The sequence below is a fragment of the Callionymus lyra genome, chromosome 15 (assembly GCF_982586985.1).
Source record: "Callionymus lyra chromosome 15, fCalLyr1.hap1.1, whole genome shotgun sequence".
In the NCBI taxonomy this organism is placed as follows: domain Eukaryota; kingdom Metazoa; phylum Chordata; class Actinopteri; order Syngnathiformes; family Callionymidae; genus Callionymus; species Callionymus lyra.
The window spans coordinates 8,075,802-8,096,077 of record NC_141832.1 but is presented as its reverse complement, the minus strand read 5'-3'; the positions used below and the strand labels follow the sequence as shown (position 1 = coordinate 8,096,077).

General features: G+C 42.9%; 2 protein-coding genes across 3 annotated transcripts; one reads left to right on the top strand and one right to left on the bottom strand.

Annotated features, from left to right (window-relative positions):
• Positions 1 to 1,375: 1,375 nt before the first annotated feature.
• hsd17b14 (hydroxysteroid (17-beta) dehydrogenase 14) lies at positions 1,376 to 11,327 on the bottom strand. 2 transcript variants are annotated; one of them, XM_087809027.1, is made up of 9 exons: positions 11,069 to 11,321; positions 10,945 to 10,983; positions 9,744 to 9,841; positions 9,577 to 9,643; positions 8,656 to 8,747; positions 6,670 to 6,774; positions 6,532 to 6,599; positions 2,755 to 2,851; positions 1,376 to 1,770 (listed from the first exon to the last, which is right to left on the bottom strand). In XM_087809027.1, exons 1-9 carry the CDS (start codon positions 11,148 to 11,150, stop codon positions 1,618 to 1,620), a joined length of 801 nt encoding a protein of 266 aa, XP_087665153.1. In that variant the 5' UTR covers positions 11,151 to 11,321; the 3' UTR covers positions 1,376 to 1,617. The 2 variants fall into 2 exon arrangements, with proteins under 2 accessions (XP_087665153.1, XP_087665154.1); XM_087809028.1 differs by having other exon boundaries at positions 1,635 to 1,770; positions 2,755 to 2,840; positions 11,069 to 11,327.
• Positions 11,328 to 12,552: 1,225 nt separating this feature from the next.
• kcna7 (potassium voltage-gated channel, shaker-related subfamily, member 7) lies at positions 12,553 to 18,252 on the top strand. The gene is made up of 4 exons (XM_087808352.1): positions 12,553 to 12,567; positions 12,638 to 12,702; positions 13,233 to 13,947; positions 17,350 to 18,252. Exons 3-4 carry the CDS (start codon positions 13,258 to 13,260, stop codon positions 18,250 to 18,252), a joined length of 1,593 nt encoding a protein of 530 aa, XP_087664478.1. The 5' UTR covers positions 12,553 to 12,567; positions 12,638 to 12,702; positions 13,233 to 13,257.
• Positions 18,253 to 20,276: the final 2,024 nt, after the last annotated feature.

The following is a 20,276-nucleotide window of genomic DNA, read 5'->3' as shown; positions in this document are numbered from 1 at the left end:
AAGACACGTTCATGCAACAGAGTCTCTATAAATGTCTTATACTATATTGTTTAAGCAGCAACATAATAATTAAAAGTAGAAAAGTTGAAGAATAAGACGTTTGAATAAAGAATTGCTCGTAAACACTCTGTGTTTGTTCTTTTATTGATGTGTTTTCAGACGTTAAACACATGTCGCAACATGTCGACTCGTCGTCTTTAAATATTTAATCAACTTAAACATAACAAATAAAAGTCAACTGACGATCATGAGCTTCTGAGTCATTCTGTGTGTGTGTGTGTGTGTGAGATACTTGTATGTGTGTGTGTGTGAGTGTGTATGTGTGTGTGTGTGTGAGATACTTGTATGTGTGTGTGTGTGAGTGTGTATGTGTGTGTGAGTGTGAGATACTTGTATGTGTGTGTGTGTGTGTGTGTGTGTGTGTGTATGTGTGTGAGATACTTGTATGTGTGTGTGTGTGTGTGTGTGTGTGTGTGTGTGTGTGTGTGTGTGTGTGTGTGAGATACTTGTATGTGTGTGTGTGTGTGTGAGTGTGTGATACTTGTATGTGTGTGTGAGTGTGTGATACTTGTATGTGTGTGTGAGTGTGTGATACTTGTATGTGTGTGTGTGTGTGTGTGTGTGTGTGTGTGTGTGTGTGTGTGTGGGCGTGTGTGTGTGAGATACTTGTATGTGTGAGTGTGTGCGTGTGTGCGTGCGTGCGTGTGTGTAAGTGAGTGAGTGAGAGTGTGTGTGTGTGTGAGATACTTGTATGTGTGTGTGTGTGTGTGAGATACTTGTATGTGTGTGTGTGAGTGTGTGTGTAAGTGAGTGAGTGAGAGTGTGTGTGTGTGTGAGATACTTGTATGTGTGTGTGTGTGTGTGTGTGTGTGTGTGTGAGTGAGATACTTGTATGTGTGTGTGCGTGTGTGTGTGCGTGCGTGCGTGTGTGTAAGTGAGTGAGTGAGAGTGTGTGTGTGTGAGATACTTGTATGTGTGTGTGTGTGTGTGAGATACTTGTATGTGTGTGTGTGTGTGTGTGTGAGTGTGTGATACTTGTATGTGTGTGTGTATGTGTGAGGTACTTGTATGTGTGTGTGTGTGCGTGTGTGTGTGTGTGTGTGTGTGTGAGTGTGTGATACTTGTATGTGTGTGTGTATGTGTGAGGTACTTGTATGTGTGTGTGTGCGTGTGTGTGAGGTACTTGTATGTGTGTGTGTGTGCGTGTGTGTGAGATACTTATATGTGTGTGTGTGTGTGTGCGTGTGTGTGTGATACTTGTATGTGTGTGTGTGTGTGTGTGAGATACTTGTAGGGGTGTGTGTGTGCGTGTGTGTGTGAGGTACTTGTATGTGTGTGTGTCTGTGTGTGTGTGTGTGTGAGATACTTGTATGTGTGTGTGTGTGTGTGTGTGTGTGTGTGTGTGTGTGTGTGTGTGTGTGTGTATGTGTGTGTGTGTGTGTGTGTGTGTGTGTGTGTGTGTGTGTGTGTGTGTGTGTGTGTGTGTGTGTGTGTGTTTTAGATTTCGGTCGTAAAAACCATGATTAGAATAATTAAAGTACAAATTAAAAGTAAAATCATGTCTAAAGTTACAACTTTGTTAACCTTGTTTGAAGGTCAAACGAGGCCGCGGTGCGTTCAGGGGCAGGAGGACACCTGGCTCTTGAAGCCGTAGTTGAGCTCGGCTCCTCCGCTCACCAGCAGCTCCACGCCTGTGCAGAAGGTGGCGTCGGCGGCGAGATACAAGGTCGCCATCCCTAGCTCCTCCACGCTCGCCATCCGACCAATCAGCTGTCAGCAACACAAATACACAATTAAATAATAACAATAATAATAATCATGATGTGTGAGATACTTGTGTGTGCGTTTGTATAGGTGCATGAGTGTGTGCGTGTGTGTGAGATACTCCTTGTGTGTGTGTGATACTTGTGTGTGTGTGTGATACTTGTGTGTGTGTGTGATACTTGTGTGTGTGTGTGATACTTGTGTGTGTGTGTGATACTTGTGTGTGTGTGATACTTGTGTGTGTGTGTGTGATACTTGTGTGTGTGTGATACTTGTGTGTGTGTGATACTTGTGTGTGTGATACATGTGTGTGTGTGATACATGTGTGTGTGTGATACATGTGTGTGTGTGTGATACATGTGTGTGTGTGTGATACATGTGTGTGTGTGTGTGATACATGTGTGTGTGTGTGATACATGTGTGTGTGTGATACTTGTGTGCGTGTAATACTTGTGTGTGTGTGATACTTGTTTGTGTGATACTTGTGTGTGTTTGATACTTGTGTGTGTGATACTTGTGTGGGTTTAATACTTGTGTGTGTGTGATACTTGTTTGTGTGATACTTGTGTGTGTGTGATACTTGTGTGTGTGATACTTGTGTGTGTGTAATACTTGTGTGTGTGTGTGTGTGTGTGTGTGTGTGATACTTGTGTGTGTTTGATACTTGTGTGTGTGATACGTGTGTGTGTGTGATACTTGTGTGTGTGTGATACTCAGGTGTGTGTGTCTGTGTTTAGGTTTGTGCGTGCATGATACTCGTGTGTGTATGATACTCAGGTGTGTGTGTGTGTGTGTGTGTGTGTGTGTGTGTGTGTGTGTGTGTGTGTGTGTGTGTGTGTGTGTGTGTGTGTGTGTGTGTGTGTGTGTGAGATACTTCACTATTTAAACTTGATTAAAAGATTATTCAAAATTCAAAACAAAGAAAATCAAGTCAAACACATAAAGTCAGGTCAAAGTTCACTAACGACCTTCAAAAGGTCACAAACACACCTGGTTGTTTTCTCCTTCACGAATGGCAGCGTCAGCGTCTGGAGTCTGATCTGCTAACTGTTGCCACAGAGGAGTGAACACGTTCCCTGGAGAGATGCTGCACACAAGTCAGTGAGATGACGACACACTTCTACACACTACAACACACTTCTACACACTACAACACACTTCTACACACACTTGTACACACACTACAACACACTTCTACACACACTGCAACACACACTACAACACACACTACAACACACACTACAACACAGACTTCAACACAGACTTCAACATACACTGCAACACACACTACAACACACACTGCAACACACACTACAACACAGACTTCAACACAGACTTCAACACAGACTTCAACACAGACTTCAACACAGACTTCAACACAGACTTCAACATACACTGCAACACACACTACAACACACACTGCAACACACACTACAACACACACTACAACACACACTGCAACACACACCACAACACAGACTTCAACACAGACTTCAACACAGACTTCAACACAGACTTCAACATACACTGCAACACACACTACAACACACACTGCAACACACACTACAACACAGACTTCAACATACATTTCAACACACACTTCAACACACACTACAACACACACTGCAACACACACTACAACACAGACTTCAACACAGACTGCAACACACACTACAACACAGACTTCAACACACACTGCAACACACACTACAACACAGACTTCAACACACACTGCAACACACACTACAACACAGACTTCAACACAGACTGCAACACACACTACAACACACACTACAACACACACTGCAACACACACTACAACACAGACTTCAACATACATTTCAACACACACTTCAACACACACAACACAGACTGCAACACACACTACAACACAGACTTCAACACAGACTGCAACACACACTTCAACACACACTTCAACACACACTGCAACACACACTACAACACACGCTACAACACACACTACAACACACACTACAACACAGACTTCAACACAGACTGCAACACACACTACAACACACACTACAACACAGACTTCAACACAGACTGCAACACACACTACAACACAGACTTCAACACAGACTTCAACACAGACTTCAACATACACTGCAACACACACTTCAACACACACTACAACACACACTACAACACACACTACAACAAAGACTTCAACACAGACTGCAACACAGACTTCAACACACACTTCTACACACACTGCAATATACACTTCAACACACACTTCAACAACTTCTACACACACTTCTACACACACTTCAACACACACTTCAACACACACTTCTACACACACTTCTACACACACTTCAACACACACTTCTACACACACTTCTACACACACTTCTACACACACTTCAACACACACTTCTACACACACTTCTACACACACTTCTACACACACCTCAGTAATGATTGACTCTTAAACGTGTCTCTGCAAAAGTACGAAGTGTTTCTTCAAAGACATCGTGACTCGTTTGAAGCCTGAATTTAACGAAAAAGAAAAAACTGTTCTTTCGAGAACGTTTTGTAATTTATTGAAACGTTTAAAAGACAAAAAATGATCTTTTTTTTCTCTGCTCGTCAACATTGAAGTTATTTATTCGCACGTTTGTAACAAAATGTTCTTTTTTATTGAGCGTGTGTTTGAGTTTGTAAGTTTGATTATGTGTGTTTCTGTGTGTGTATGTATTTTTATTTTTTTGTCTTTTTGAGAAAATTGAATTAAAAATATTAATTATTTTCAAAGTAAAATTATTTTCAACACACATTTTTATATTCTAATTCAAATAATTCAAAAATAAAAATGTTTAAACTAAATCTTAATTTATAGTCTTTTGAATTCATCGTAAACATCTTGTGACACCAGAGCCATGATCAGGCCTTTGATCGAGTAGATCGTTGATCTATTAGTAATGTCTGGTTCTATTAGTAATGTCTGGTTCTATTAATAATGTCTGGTTCTATTAGTAATGTCTGGTTCTATTCTGGTTCTATTATTAATGTCTGGTTCTATTAGTAATGTCTGGTTCTATAAATAATATCTGGTTCTATTAGTAATGTCTGGTTCTATTAGTAATGTCTGGTTCTATTAATAATGTCTGGTTCTATTAGTAATGCCTGGTTCTATTAATAATGTCTGGTTCTATTAGTAATGTCTGGTTCTATTAGTAATGTCTGGTTCTATTCTGGTTCTATTATTAATGTCTGGTTCTATTAGTAATGTCTGGTTCTATTAGTAATGTCTGGTTCTGTTAGTAATGTCTGGTTCTATTAGTAATGTCTGGTTCTGTTAGTAATGTCTGGTTCTATTAGTAATGTCTGGTTCTGTTAGTAATGTCTGGTTCTATTAGTAATGTCTGGTTCTATTAGTAATGTCTGGTTCTGTTAGTAATGTCTGGTTCTATTAGTAATGTCAGGTTCTATTAGTAATGTCTGGTTCTATTAGTAATGTCTGGTTCTGTTAGTAATGTCTGGTTCTATTAGTAATGTCTGGTTCTATTAGTAATGTCTGGTTCTATTAGTAATGTCTGGTTCTATTAGTAATGTCTGGTTCTGTTAGTAATGTCTGGTTCTATTAGTAATGTCAGGTTCTATTAGTAATGTCTGGTTCTATTAGTAATGTCTGGTTCTGTTAGTAATGTCTGGTTCTATTAGTAATGTCTGGTTCCATTAGTAATGTCTGGTTTTGTTAGTAATGTCTGGTTCTATTAGTAATGCCTGGTTCTGTTAGTAATGTCTGGTTCTATTAGTAATGTCTGGTTCTATTAGTAATGCCTGGTTCTGTTAGTAATGTCTGGTTCTATTAGTAATGTCTGGTTCTATTAGTAATGTCTGGTTCCATTAGTAATGTCTGGTTTTGTTAGTAATGTCTGGTTCTATTAGTAATGTCTGGTTCTATTAGTAATGTCTGGTTCTATTAGTAATGTCTGGTTCTATTAGTAATGTCTGGTTCTGTTAGTAATGTCTGGTTCCATTAGTAATGTCTGGTTCTATTAGTAATGTCTGGTTCTATTAGTAATGTCTGGTTCTATTAGTAATGTCTGGTTCTGTTAGTAATGTCTGGTTCTATAAGTAATGTCTGGTTCTATTAGTAATGTCTGGTTCTGTTAGTAATGTCTGGTTCTATTAGTAATGTCTGGTTCTATTAGTAATGTCTGGTTCTGTTAGTAATGTCTGGTTCTATAAGTAATGTCTGGTTCTATTAGTAATGCCTGGTTCTATTAGTAATGTCTGGTTCTATTAGTAATGTCTGGTTCTATTAGTAATGTCTGGTGTTTCCATTTAAACCAACATGTTTATTATGAATTTAAAAGACCAACAATTGAAAAATATTGAATTTCAAACATTTGTTCTTGAATCATTGGATTTAGAAAAACAAACTATGTTTAAATTAAAAAGTCACTTTAAAAATATTCAAACTTTTAAATTCAGTTTGAAAAAAAGAATAAATAACCTAAATGCCATTTTTAAATTGAATATAAATGTTTTAACTCATGATACTTTCAATAAAGAAATTATTTAATTCAAAAATAGTTTGTCATCAAAATAAAACGTTTTTTTTTCAATATTTTAAATAGAAAAGAATCAAAGTATTGATAAGTAAAGTTTGATTAGTACTGATTAGTATATCGTTATAACAAATGATCTTTACATGACCCTCTGTGTAATATTTGAGCAACTAGTTAATTAAAACTACTGAACTCATGAATATTCGTCCATCATGTCGTCTCTCACCAGTTCACTCGCACGTTGAAGCGACTTTCGTCCACTGCCATGGCCTTGGTCATGGCGACCACCGCCCCCTTGTGGTGAAGGCAGACATCAGCATGTGTTGATGACATCATCATGGGGGGTCACGTGACAGGGTCTCACCTTCGTGGCCACGTACGGCGCCGCGTCCTTCTGACCCAGAGTGGCCACCAGGCTGCCGATGTTCACGATGTTTCCTCGTCGCTGGCGCAGGAACGGGAGGGCGTGCTGAGAGAGACGTGTGTGTCAGAGTGTGTGTGTTTGTACGTGTGTGTGTGTGTGTGTGTTTGTACGTGTGTGTGGGTGTGTGTGTGTGTGTGTGTGTGTTTGTACGTGTGTGTGTGTGTGTGTGTGTGTGTGTTTGTACGTGTGTGTGTGTGTGTGTGTGTGTGTGTTTGTACGTGTGTTTGTACGTGTGTGTGTGTGTGTGTGTTTGTACGTGTGTGTGTGTGTGTGTGTTTGTACGTGTGTGTGTGTGTGTGTGTTTGTACGTGTGTTTGTGTGGGTGTGTGTGTGTGTGGGGGGGTGTGTGTGTGGGGGGTTGTGTTTGTACGTGTGTGTGTGTGGGTGTGTCCTTGTGTGTGTGTCCTGGGGTGTGTGCGTGTGTGTGTGTTTGTACGTGTGTGTGTGTGTGTGTGTTTGTACGTGTGTGTGTGTGTTTGTGTGTGTGTCCTTGTGTGTGTGTGTGCATGTGTCCGTGTGTGTGTGCGTGTCCAAGTGTGTGTGTGTTTGTGTCCATGTGTGTCTATGTGTGCGTGCGTGCGTGTGTGTCCATGTGTGTGTGTGTCCATGTGTGTGTGTGTCCATGTGTGTGTGTGTGCGTGTGTGTCCGTGTGTGTGTCCTTGTGTGTGTCCATGTGTGTCTATGTGTGTGTGCGTGCGTGTGTGTATGTGTGTGTGTCCATGTGTGTGTGTGTGCGTGCGTGTGTCCGTGTCCATGTGTGTGTGTGTGTGCGTGTGTGTCCGTGTGTGTGTCCATGTGTGTGTGCGTGCGTGTGTCCATGTGTGTGTGCGTGCGTGTGTGTGTGTGTGTGTCCATGTGTGTGTGTGCGTGTCCATGTGTGTGTGTGTGTCCATGTGTGTGTGCGTGCGTGTGTGTGTGCGTGTGTGTGTCCATGTGTGTGTGTGTGTGTGTGTCCGTGTGCGTGTCCATGTGTGTGTGTGTGTGTGCGTCCGTGTGTGTGTCCATGTGTGTGTGTGTGCGTGCGTGTGTGTCTGTGTGTGTGTCCATGTGTGTGTGTGCGTGTGTGTCCGTGTGTGTGTCCATGTGTGTGTGCGTGCGTGTGTGTGTGTGTGCATGTGTGTGTCCATGTGTGTGTGTGCGTGTGTGTGTGTCCGTGTGCGTGTGTGCGTGCGTGTGTGTCCGTGTGTGTGTCCATGTGTGTGTGTGTGCGTGCATGTGTGTCCGTGTGTGTGTCCATGTGTGTGTGTGTGTGTGTGCGTGTGTGTCCGTGTGTGTGTCCATGTGTGTGTGCGTCCATGTGTGTGTGCGTGCGTGCGTGTGTGTGTCCATGTGTGTGTCCATGTGTGTGTGCGTGCGTGTGTGTGTGTGTGCATGTGTGTGTCCATGTGTGTGTGTGCGTGTGTGTGTGTCCGTGTGCGTGTGTGTGTGTGCGTGCGTGTGTGTCCGTGTGTGTGTCCATGTGTGTGTGTGTGCGTGCATGTGTGTCCGTGTGTGTGTCCATGTGTGTGTGTGTGTGTGTGCGTGTGTGTCCGTGTGTGTGTGTGCGTCCATGTGTGTGTGCGTGCGTGCGTGTGTATATGTGTGTATGTGTGTGTGTGTGTGTGTGTGTGTCCATGTGTGTGTGCGTGTGTGTGTCCATGTGTGTGTGTGTGTGCGTGTGTGTCCGTGTGTGTGTGCGTGTGTGTGTCCGTGTGTGTGTCCGTCTGTGTCCATGCGTGTGTTTCCATGTGTGTATGTGTGTGTGTGTGTGTGCGTCTGTGTCCACATGCGTGTGTGTCCATGTGTGTATGTGTGTCCGTGCGTGCGTGTGTGTATATGTGTGTGTGTGTGTGTGTGTGTGTGTGTGTGTGTGTGTGTGTGTGTGTGTGTGTGTGTGTGTGTGTGTGTGTGTGCTGAGAGCCCACGACACGAAGACACAAACGTACTTTCGAAGCCAGGAAGACGCTCACGAGGTTCAGGTCCAGAAGGTCCCGGAACTCCTCGGCCGTGGTCTCGTCCGTGGGTTTATGAGGCGGGTCTGAGTTCAGCAACACAACGTTTTTAATGTCAAGAAAAAAGTTCTTTGAATTTAACCTGAAACTACTTTTATTTAAACATAAACCATGGAATATAAATCTGATGTGATGGCTCCACCAAGTGGTGACTCTCGGTCACTGCATGAGATGATGGGATTATTGAACTTTAATTGAGTCAATAATTTACACATTTTACTCGGAAAACAGAAAATATATAAAACGTTCTGATGCTTGACTTAGAAAAACATATTAATGCTTTGCATATACTTTTTAAATAAATAATAAAATACTAAGTAAGTATTTATGAAGAAAAAGAAGGGGGAAAAAACAATTATATCGATTTGAAAACAGTAAATAAAAAAGACTATTTAAATAATTGAGTAAAAAATATTGAAATAACTATACAACTGTGAAATGTACATACATCTTAAAATCAAACAAATTATAAATAAATTAAATTATTATAAATTGTTTTAAAAAGCTTGGATATTAGGGATTAACTAAGCAAAAATAAAGATATTAAAGATGTAGTGTCGGACAACAGTGTCTTTAAGTATAATTATTTTAAGGAGCAACAAAAAACATGATTTTATATCAAAGAATGTTAATAAAAAAAAGGTAAAGATTGATTGAAAATGATAACTTAGTTAAGTGTGTAATTACACAACATTGATAGGTTTTCTAAAATTAAAATGTAATATTTTTAGTGTTAAGATAAATTAGTTATATGTAATTAATTAATTAAATTATTACAAGTATATATAATTTATTGTCATTTTATTTAGATAAAAGCTTTTGAAATGCATGATGGTCATAATGTTTTGGACTCACGCCAGCCGGCGTTGTTGACCAGACAGTCGAGGCGTCCGTGAGTCTCCACCGTGGTCGAGATCAACCTCTGAGGGACGCACAGGTCACGTGATCACCGGTCGGCCAATGACGCGACGGCGTCGCGAGACAAGACGTGTGGAGATAGAGATCAAGATGTCGTCACAAACCTTGATTTCTTCCTCTTTGGTGACGTCACACGACAGGAAGTGACACGAGCCTGGTCCAGACTGGTTGAGTTGAAGCTCCAGATCTCCGCGCTGAGATTCTGTCCACAAAAAAAACACGTTTGTTTAAGTGCAACATTATAAATACTTTATAAGGAAGTGTTTGAACGCGACTTTAAAATGGAGTCACATTCAACGACTGATTTTAAGAGCGAGATTTGAGTGGGAAATTAATCATTTTTACAAATTGTTATGATATTTTTGGGTTAATATTCTGCATCTTCTAGAAGAAATCTACGGCAGTGGTTGATTGTCACTTCGGATACTTTAGTGATTTTTAGTCTTAGTGACGTTGAGATTTATAAGTAAGTAAGTAATTTTTATTTATATATATATATATATATATAGCGCTTTTCCAGACCAGAGTCACAAAGCGCTTAAAACAATCAAAACAAGACTCAATAAAATATATACTTTAAAGATCAAGATAAAACTGATAACACCGAGACAAACACAGGAGTTCCAGAAAATCAAGGAAAAGCCTGAACAAATAAAAATGTCTTAAGATGTTTCTTGAAGGAAATGTAGATCCATCAAGCACAAAGAGAGAGAGTCACATCTAAAATCAATTTCTCGCAAAATTTTACCCTTAAATATTATAGAATTGTATTATTTTTAATTGCCAACATGCCATTTTAAATGATCTTCATTTGGGTTCGTTTTATCAATCAATAGATATGGCAATAAAATGAATGAACTACTGATGCGATGCTCTTAATTTGAAAACCGGAAGTTTATTTCTTCCTTCTAAATGGCGTCTGGGTAATTTACTGTAAAGTTTAGCGAGTTCTGTCCACAATGAAGTTCGACTGAGGACAGGAGGAAACAGTTCAGCTGACAGTTTGAAGTCAGATGTTGTTATAATAAAAGCTCAAGCCAAGACCCGCCTCCTTTCGCTTCTGATTGGTTAATATTAGGCGGTGTCTTCCGTGATTGGCTAGATCTCACAAAAAGACCAACGCATTAAAAAAAATAAAAAATATACATTATATAAAATTATTAAATGGGTGAAAATAAGCGTGAGAAATGTCAAGCGTGACGTGTGGTGTGAGAATGGGTCAAATTGCGAGACTGTCACGTGAACTTTGGATTTGTTTACTTTGTGTCGAACTTTCAAATTCAGTCGTAAAATAGTTTTACTCGCCGTTTTCTGCACAGAAAACCACTTTGGCGCCATTTTCCACTAGAAAACAAGACAAATAGAGTCATTAAAAAAAAAAAAAATCGTTAACTTGCAAAAACACTTTAAAAATGGAGGAACTCGGTACCGAAGACTTTGACGATCCCTGCACCGATGCCTCTGGAGCCTCCGGTGACGATGACAACCTTGTCCAGATAACGAGGAGACATGAGTGATAGTCGAGATGGTTCCAGGGGTGCACGCGTGACGAGGGAGACGGTCACGTGACAGGATCAGACGTCAGGTGTTGCCTTCAGGTGAACGAGGAACGATCAGCAGTAAAAGAAAAAGAAAAAAAAAAGAAACACAAATTAAAACGATGATTTCATAAAGTAAAAGTTTAATTCGTTTTATAAATACAGAATCAAATAATTGAATAAAAAAAAAGAAGACGAGACTAAAACCAAGTTACGTTTCTTTCAATCTAAACTCAAGTAAGAATCCCATCGGCACTTCCGGTGACGTTTACCGACCAGGAAGTGTCGCTGCAAGAATAAAGTAAAAAGAGAAATAAATTAAACTAAAATAACAACAACAAAAAATGTATGATTATCATCGTTTTTTCCGTTACATTCTTGCATCTCATTTTTTTAAAAATAGATCAGTTCTTCCGCTAAAATGTTTTATTATTACAAAAATGTAATATTTTCATATACTTAGAAGGTATTTTGTTTGTTTCATTGGATAAAATACACCTTTATTATTCCCACATTGGAAATGTAGTTTGTAATATATACACACACATTATATAAGGACATACAGTCCAAGTGTTCAAAGATATTAACAAAAACAATAATAAACAACAATACAAATACATTAAATAATAACAATAAATACGTAAATAAGTAAGCTTTATTTGTTAAGTGCCTAATAATAGTAAAAATAATAATAATAACACAATAATAAATAAAATAATTATAAAAATATCAACAAAAATAAACAATAGTACAAGATAATAAACACTAGTACACTATTCTTTTTGAATGTACATACTACTTAAAAAAAAAACGAATTAAAAATGATATAGCTCCTTCCTATCAAGATTATAATAAAGAAAATGATTTAACTTCAGTGATTACTTTCCATTTTTTTCAAGTTGAGTTCTAATTTTGTGTTTGTTTTTATCAGAAGTAAATGTTTAATGTGTTGTAACTCATGTAGTTCCTGCTGTGAGAAAGGTCACGAGTGTGCAAACAGCAAGGTGTGGAGGGGTCAGAGGTCGGCGTTCACAGGCATTAGAGGCAGCCGGCGGAGGTTCAAACGAGGGCCCGCGAAGACTTCAGAGAAGCTCCGGGATTGAATTTCAGCCCGACAGCGTTTCCTCTGGGCGACTGCGCGGTAAAGAGCGAGTGACCTACAAACAAGCACAACTATCTCAACTTGGCCCTGCAGCAGGATTAACGCCTCAGCAGCCCCTGAAGGAGCCAGAGGCCGGGACCCCTCCCTCCCCTTTGGGAGGTCTGGGGGGTGTGTGTGGGGGGGGGGGGGCGAGTATCAGGATGAGTTAAGGGAGTAAGAAGGAGAGTCGGGTCCAGCTGGAGCTGTGAGGAGACGGGTTTGGGTTCACCGGGCGACATGGTGATGCTGGTACGTCTGGTGAGCTGCTCTTCATATCACACATATCTAAACTATAATTATATTTTATCTTCGTGCACAGAAAATCCCATCCAGAGATTTTTACGACTTGAAATCTGAAGAGAGCTGAGAACAACACAAACCGAGGTAAGAAACGAAGCTCTGTCTGGTACTAATAGAAAAACGAAATAAATAAACTTACTTAATGAATAAAGTGAATTATTTTTGCTGTTTTAATGAACAAGTGGAATAAATCTAAACTAAAATGTATCTTGAATACAGAAATACTAATAATAGAATATAAAAAAACAGCGTTCCAAACTGATTTCATGCCAGTGGGCCATAACATTATGACCATCTACCTAATTTTGTTTGTTTTCTCATGGCTGGATCTGGTAACCTCTAGCATTTCTTACTCCCTGGAAAACTGAACTTTGTCCCAGCTAGTTGGGGCAAGAAGTTTGAGCAGGTCACCGGCCCAATTTGGAGCTTATTAACTTAAATATGTTTTTGGACCATCAGGTGAAGCGGTTTACTCCCTACCTAAAAGAGCATGAGTGAACTCTATGCTATACATATAAAGGTTTTTTGCTAAAAAGGATCATTACTGAATAATTCAGTTTGTGAAGCTGAAAATATGGTATAAACCTTTGTAATCTTATGGTTGCTTCCTCCAGAGATTTGAGAGGTCCAGCCCAAGTGATGGACAACCAAGACACGGGAGGTGGAACGGAAGGATATACGGAAGAAAAACAAGACTCGGAGGAGACGAGCGATGACGGCAAGTGGTGCAAGAACCAGCACAACAAGCTGGAGAAGGAGTGCCGGCAGATGGTGGCGAACGGCGACGCCAAAAGAAGAAGCCACCGTCTGAAGCGCCGGAGCGGCTGGGCGCTCACCGAACGACTGGCCATCAACGTGTCCGGTATGCGCTACGAGACCCAGCTCCGCACCCTGGCCCAGTTCCCCGACTCGCTGCTGGGCTGCCAGCAGAAACGACTGCGCTACTTCGACCCTCTGCGGAACGAACTCTTCCTGGACAGGAGTCGGGTTTGCTTCGACGCCATCCTCTACTATTACCAGTCGGGCGGGAAATTGCGAAGGCCCGCCAACGTGCCTCTGGACATGTTCCTGGCCGAGCTGCGTTTCTATGAACTCGGCGACGAGACCATCGACCGCTTCAAGGCGGAGGAGGGCTTCCACAAGGAGGAGGAGAAGCCTTTGCCCACCAACGCCGTGCAGCGCTACCTCTGGATGCTCTTTGAGTATCCGGAGTCGTCCGGGGGAGCTCGGATCATCGCCATCATCAGCGTCATGGTCATCGTGATTTCTATTCTCATCTTCTGTCTGGAGACGCTGCCGGAGTTCAGGAATGAGAAGGAGCGAAGGGAGGTGAGCTAACAGAGGGTATTGAGGACTTCGAGTCCATCAAAAACACAAAACTTGGGCTCTAGGGTCCACCTGCTGATCGGGACAGCTATCGTGCTAGCTAGACCAAGACTAGAGTCAAGACCAATGCTGTGTCTCAAATCGCATACTTCTCTTAGCATACTAGGATCAGGATAGTGTACATACTAACTAGTACGCACATTCTCCACAGATAGTATGTCTCAAATCAAACTCTGCTGCTACGCACTAACAGGAAATGACACGACAGCTTCTTCTTCTACTACTATTTAACAATGTTACAACCAATGACGTAACTTCCGTTTAAAACGTCACTAAGATGAAACCGTTTAGGGTGATTAGTGTCCATCGAACCATACTCAGTGTTTGGGCGTTTTAGTGACAATTTAGTGTGCATGGCGCACTAAATTTTGCATACTAAGAATTGAGACGCACTTACGCACTAAAAATACTAACTTTTAGTACGCAAGTGTGCGATCTGAGACACAGCCCTAGATAAGACCAAAACAGGCCGGATCAAGACAGATGGTAGCAAGATCAGGACAAAACAGTGTTAAGTGAATTGTCATTGATGTTGTTTTCACTGCAGTTTTACCATTACTCAGCAGCGTATGGTTGCTAAGTAATGGTAATATTAGAAATAGGGTCTCCTTAAACTTACCTTTTTGATTTTGGTATAAAAGCAAATGACAATCAGCAGGTCATGTGATGCCTGTAAAATACGATGCGCTGATGGAATAGGAAACATTGAGCAGCGAAGGAAAGGAAGTAAAAGCGTTTACAGGACGGGACGCGACGGTTCCAACACGCACCTGCTCGCTCGAAGATTGCCAACTATTACATTAGGAAGAAGAAGTCGATACTTTTGGGAGACTTGAGAGCCGGCGAGCTTGGGCGTGAGGGGAAAAGGAAGGAGACGTTCTATCACGTTACCCCCGTCCAGGATCTCAAGAGCTACAAATAGCCTAATGACAAGCATGCATGGAGTCCTGCTCATAAACAAACGTCAGTATTAATAAACTACCGTCACTCAAAACCCAGTGGAAAAAAAAAAAAGCTTCGGCAGATCAGTTTTTATGAAGACCCCCACACCCCCCGGTGGGCACCTCGGCGAGGGGGGGGGGATGTGAAAGACATTCCAGAGTACCGACTGTGCCAATCTATGACAACCACGTAGCGACAGACACTCGCGGACTCCCGGTTGCTACACAAACAAACACGAGCCAACACGCACCCCACGTTCACCCCCCGTTTGTGAGGCGACTCTTTCTCAGGATCCAATACTGAGAAATTGTTTACAAAGGTCACAAATCGCACATGAAACCGTGTTTTGAGAAGCAACGTGGAGCGGAGGATTCCTGTCAAGGAGGTATAAATAGAAAATGGATTCAGGTCAATTAACTGATTCCATAGACTCTACTACTACTGGTGGCTCCAGGTCGACCAAGATCTTCAAGAAGGAGCGGAAGTAGTAGGTGGATCACCTCTTTTGAGGATGAGACGATGCCTCTGTCCACGTTGGGGATGTAATCTTCTCCAGGTGAAGGTCATCTGTGGTCAAAACCACCGTAGCCACTCGAGATCAGAGGCCCATAAACAATTGTTGCTTAAATTAAACCATTAAGGTGTCAAACTGGTCCAGAAAAGGGCCGAGACGGTGCAGGTTTTGGATCCAACCAGTCAAGCACATTATAGTTGAACCAATCAGGCGTCTGGAGACAGTAATCAATTGTTGTCAGTCAGGTGTTGCTTGTTTAAGCCGACGTCTGATTGGTTAACTCATGTGTGCTTGACTGCTTGGAACAAAAACCTGAACCTTCTCGGCCCTTTTCTGGACCAGTTTGACACCCCTGCTAGAGGAAGGATCCCAGTCTAGGAGGAGGTCCTGGTGCGAACCAACTCCAGTAGAAGGACATCTCTCAGTTGATCTGTAATCGCCCAAGAGGTCTCTGGTTTAGGGAGGTCTGGACCTCGACCTTCCCTTGTGACCACCATCAAGCGTCTACAAGCATCAGATCAGATTTAAAAGCTTCATGTGCAGAAACCTTATCATCTTCTTTTCATCGTTAAACAAGGATCTTTATCAGCCTGACCGATGTCTTAGCAACAGAAATTTAATTCACCGAAACACTGAAACACAAACCAGTAACGGTAACCTGAAACACTTCCAACGCGTCGTCAGAAAAACAAACTCAAGCAGCAGATCCTGGTCCGTGCTCGTATGCGGCTCGTAAGTCAAGCCAGGGACACATGGAGGTTTTAAATATAGTGAAAGTGATTTATATCGTAGTCTGGGTGAAAAAGGAGATGAGGCAGAAGTTAGCACAGTATCACAGGCTTCGTTAAAACTCCGATGACGGACGTCTCACTCGGGAAAGTGATGAGGACGGACTTTTATCGGAGGCGACACCATCCAGGTTTGCTCTGGTTACCGCCCATGACATGTAACTCTCCGTGGTAATCAAAGACTCGATCTCAGGGGGGGAGTCCTCGGGTATCTTCTGAGCATTGGACCGGAGAGATGTTCAGAATGTTTGACGCCCCCTTGAGAACTCGTCCGTCTACGATATTCTGGAAAGTATCCATTAGCTCAGTGTTATGATAACTGGACTCTTGTAGGTTCGGTAGAACTGGGTTTTTTGTTGTAAGTTAAGTCATAGTCAAGACACCTTTGTCTCAGACCAGGACGAGAGGTCCGAGAACAAATCTGGTACTGGGTTCAAATGGAAAGTACAAATGTTACATTGTACTTTTTAGGCTAAAGTCTAACCATCTAGCACTAGGACTGAGACCAGAGACCACGAAAAATACAAAACTAGTTGTGTTACAACCGGCAAGAGTGAAGAGAAGGCAGCAGATGTTCCCATTTCAAAAACACTATTATTGTGTTTATGAAGTTGACTTCGAGGACCATGTTGCTGCACCGAGCACACACACACACACACACACACACACACACACACACACACACACACACACACACACACACACACACACACACACACACACATAGACGGTTCACTTCAGTTCAGGTCTTGCCCTCCATTCTGCCCTCGACTCCTCACACCTGTTCCGTTCCACGTTACGTCTGCTCTGATCCCTGGTCCTCGGGCAACAGAAAACTCGTAGAACATGATTCTGTCACGTGGCGTCTCATATCTGGAGTTAATATAGAACACAAAGATATCAAAGTGCACGTCAGGTTGTTCCGTTTGTAATAACCTCTGCAGAGGTGATAATGCGCCGCGTTAATCTGTCAGAGTGTTAGCGAAATAGCTGGTAACGGAAGAAAGTACTTGAATTAAACCGTCGGAATTACTTCAAAATGCTTTTCCAGTTATAAATAAAGTTGTCTGTATTCAATCTTCTCCACCGTCTGTTCCACAGCAATACACCACCGCCGCGCACCCCACCATCGCCAACGAGACCATCTTGATCCCACCTGGCTTCACTCCCTTCCAGGACCCCTTCTTCATCGTGGAGACCGTCTGCATCTGCTGGTTCTCCTTTGAACTGGTGGTCCGGTTGATCTGCGCGCCGAGCAAGAAGAGCTTTTTCAAAGACCTCATGAACATCATAGACTTCTTCGCCATCATTCCGTTCTTCGTCACCCTGGGCACCGAGCTGGCCAAGGACAAGGGAACTCAGCCCTCCGTCTCGCTCGCCCTCATCAGAGTCATCCGCCTGGTCAGGGTCTTCAGAATATTCAAGTTGTCCCGACACTCGAAGGGTCTCCAGATTCTGGGACAGACGCTGAAGGCCAGCCTGCGGGAGCTGGCCCTGCTCATCTTCTTCCTCTTCATCGGGGTCATCCTTTTCTCGAGTGCCGTCTACTTCGCGGAGGTGGACAGTCCCGGCACGGCGTTCACCAGCATCCCGGAGGCGTTCTGGTGGGCCGTGGTATCCATGACGACGGTCGGCTACGGGGACATGTACCCGGTGACCGTCGGGGGGAAGCTGGTGGGCTCCATGTGTGCCATCGCCGGGGTGCTCACCATCTCCCTGCCGGTGCCCGTCATCGTGTCCAACTTCAGCTACTTCTACCACCGCGAGACGGAGTGCGAGGACAACTCGCCGTACAGCCACGTGGACACGGCGCTCTGGGAGAAGGAAGGCGACGACGACGACGGCGAGGAGGAGGAGGAGGCCGTGCCCGAGTACATGGATGTGGTTCCTCTCTACGGACATCACCTCCAGACCATCTGCCCGCCGCTCAATGACCATTTCCCTCCGGGGCTCCATGACGTGGACGAGATCCCACAACATGCTCCTCTGGTCACTCAGGTGTAACACCTGGTTCCTCACGAAGATGAAAAAGACTGAGTTTGTATTACTGGAGATGACGGAGGTCTGAAATAAATATCTTGTTATTAATCCAGATTCAGGTGTTTTGGACGGTGGTTGAAGTATTTTAATGTCTCTACTATTATTTGGACAGGAGGACAGCAGTCGCACTAGACCCTCCCTCTCCAAAGACCCCCCCCTCCGGGTGCTTGTACCGGTGTCTCCGGGACAACTGGAAATCTGGCGGCGTCACCTACCCCGGGGGGATTTGTCCCACTAACAGACGAGCGCTCATACGTTTGATGTGGTGCCGCATGTTTGTAACAAACAGGTCGGATCATGTTCTCATGACCTGGAGACGTAGGCTGACGGTTGTTACCTCTTAAAGTCAAACAAATACTTCAAGGTGTGTTCTTCATTTTTTTCCAAGATACAAGACAAACATTTTCTTTCCTTTTTATTTGACCCTCGTTTAAGTAATCCAAGGTCATCAAAGATCAACTCGGGATGTCCATGCCTTTACTCCTGCACTGATTTGTTCGGCCTCTAGAGGGCACAGTAGCTACTGAAACCACCAGCAGAACATCTGCTCCTCCTGCTGCCGCTGGTTATCATTACCAGTAGAGACTCAACCGACTCTCACACAAGCCTGGAATCCTGTCCGGCCACATGAAAAGTATTATCCCTCAAAATACTTTGGGACGAGGAAGAAGCACGTATTAAAGAATTAAGGATGAAAGATTGAAATGAAAATTTTAAGGGACAGAATGATTATTGGGCGAGTAATGTAGATACTTTGGTTTTAGGAAGTCTACTCTGGGTTGGAGGTCATAATGAAGACATACACATTACTATGGTCTCTTCGGGGGTAACAACCTTTACCTGGGACAAGAGAGATTGTCCTTTTAAAGTCATAGGACAGTGATGGGCTGAGGAAGCCTCACGAAGCACCGTTCTTCTGAGGTGTTGCTCATAGTTAATGCAAAGACTTGACTTCATGAGTAAAAAACTAGTACAGACAGGATTTTGTGATGGCGCTGAGAAACCAGGAGAACCCCTCACCACCCCCCGTCTGTGACCTAAAGAAGTAACTTCAGTGAGATCAGGACTTCCCACGTCTTACTCATCTTTTGGTCCTACTCTCTTCAAGTGATCCTAAAGTCGTCGACAACTGCAGTTCTTAAGTCAAATTGTATTATTAGTCGTATGTTTATTGTTGTTGTGGTCGCATTACGTAAACCTAGAAAATGCTCTTCGGTATCTCCCCTCCACATACACACATACACACACACACACACACACACACACACACACACACACACACACACACACACACACACACACACACACACACACACACACACACACACACACACACACACACACGCCCACACACACACACATATGGTGATGCTGCAGTGATTAAATTCTTGACCCTACAGTCGCCCAGTCGTGTCATGAGTCGTGGTCACCGCCGGCTCTCATGCTACGACTCAGATTAATGCTTCTTACCATGACATCATCGATGCCAGCGAAATGGGGATTTCGAAAAGGAAGGGTCAGCAAATCTCCGCTCGCCATCCTCTCTTTTTTTTATACCTGTTTGCATAAATTTAGCTCTGACGTGCGAGGACCGGACGCCAACGTCAGCCTCGTTCCCAATTACCCGCCGTGCCCTTATGCTGTCTGGGAAGAATGAAAAAAAGGATTGACGTCTTTGTGGCCATCTGCCATCCTCTCCTCGCCCTACTCTATCTCTTCTTTGAGAGGATTAAGTGTGTTGATATCTCCCCGCATCTTTGTCATCATCAATGGCTAAAGTACGTGTGTAATCTGCACAAAGTCGTGTGTGTCTGTTGCAACTTTCCATCCAGTGATTTCTTTTGTCTGCAGGATTTCTTCTTCCAAACACTGACGCGTGACCCCCTTTCCGTGGCAAATCCTACCTTGGATTGCGAAAGAGGAAACACATTTCTTTTTAAATAAAATCTACCTTTATTACGTACAATATACACAACGCCTGGAGAGCG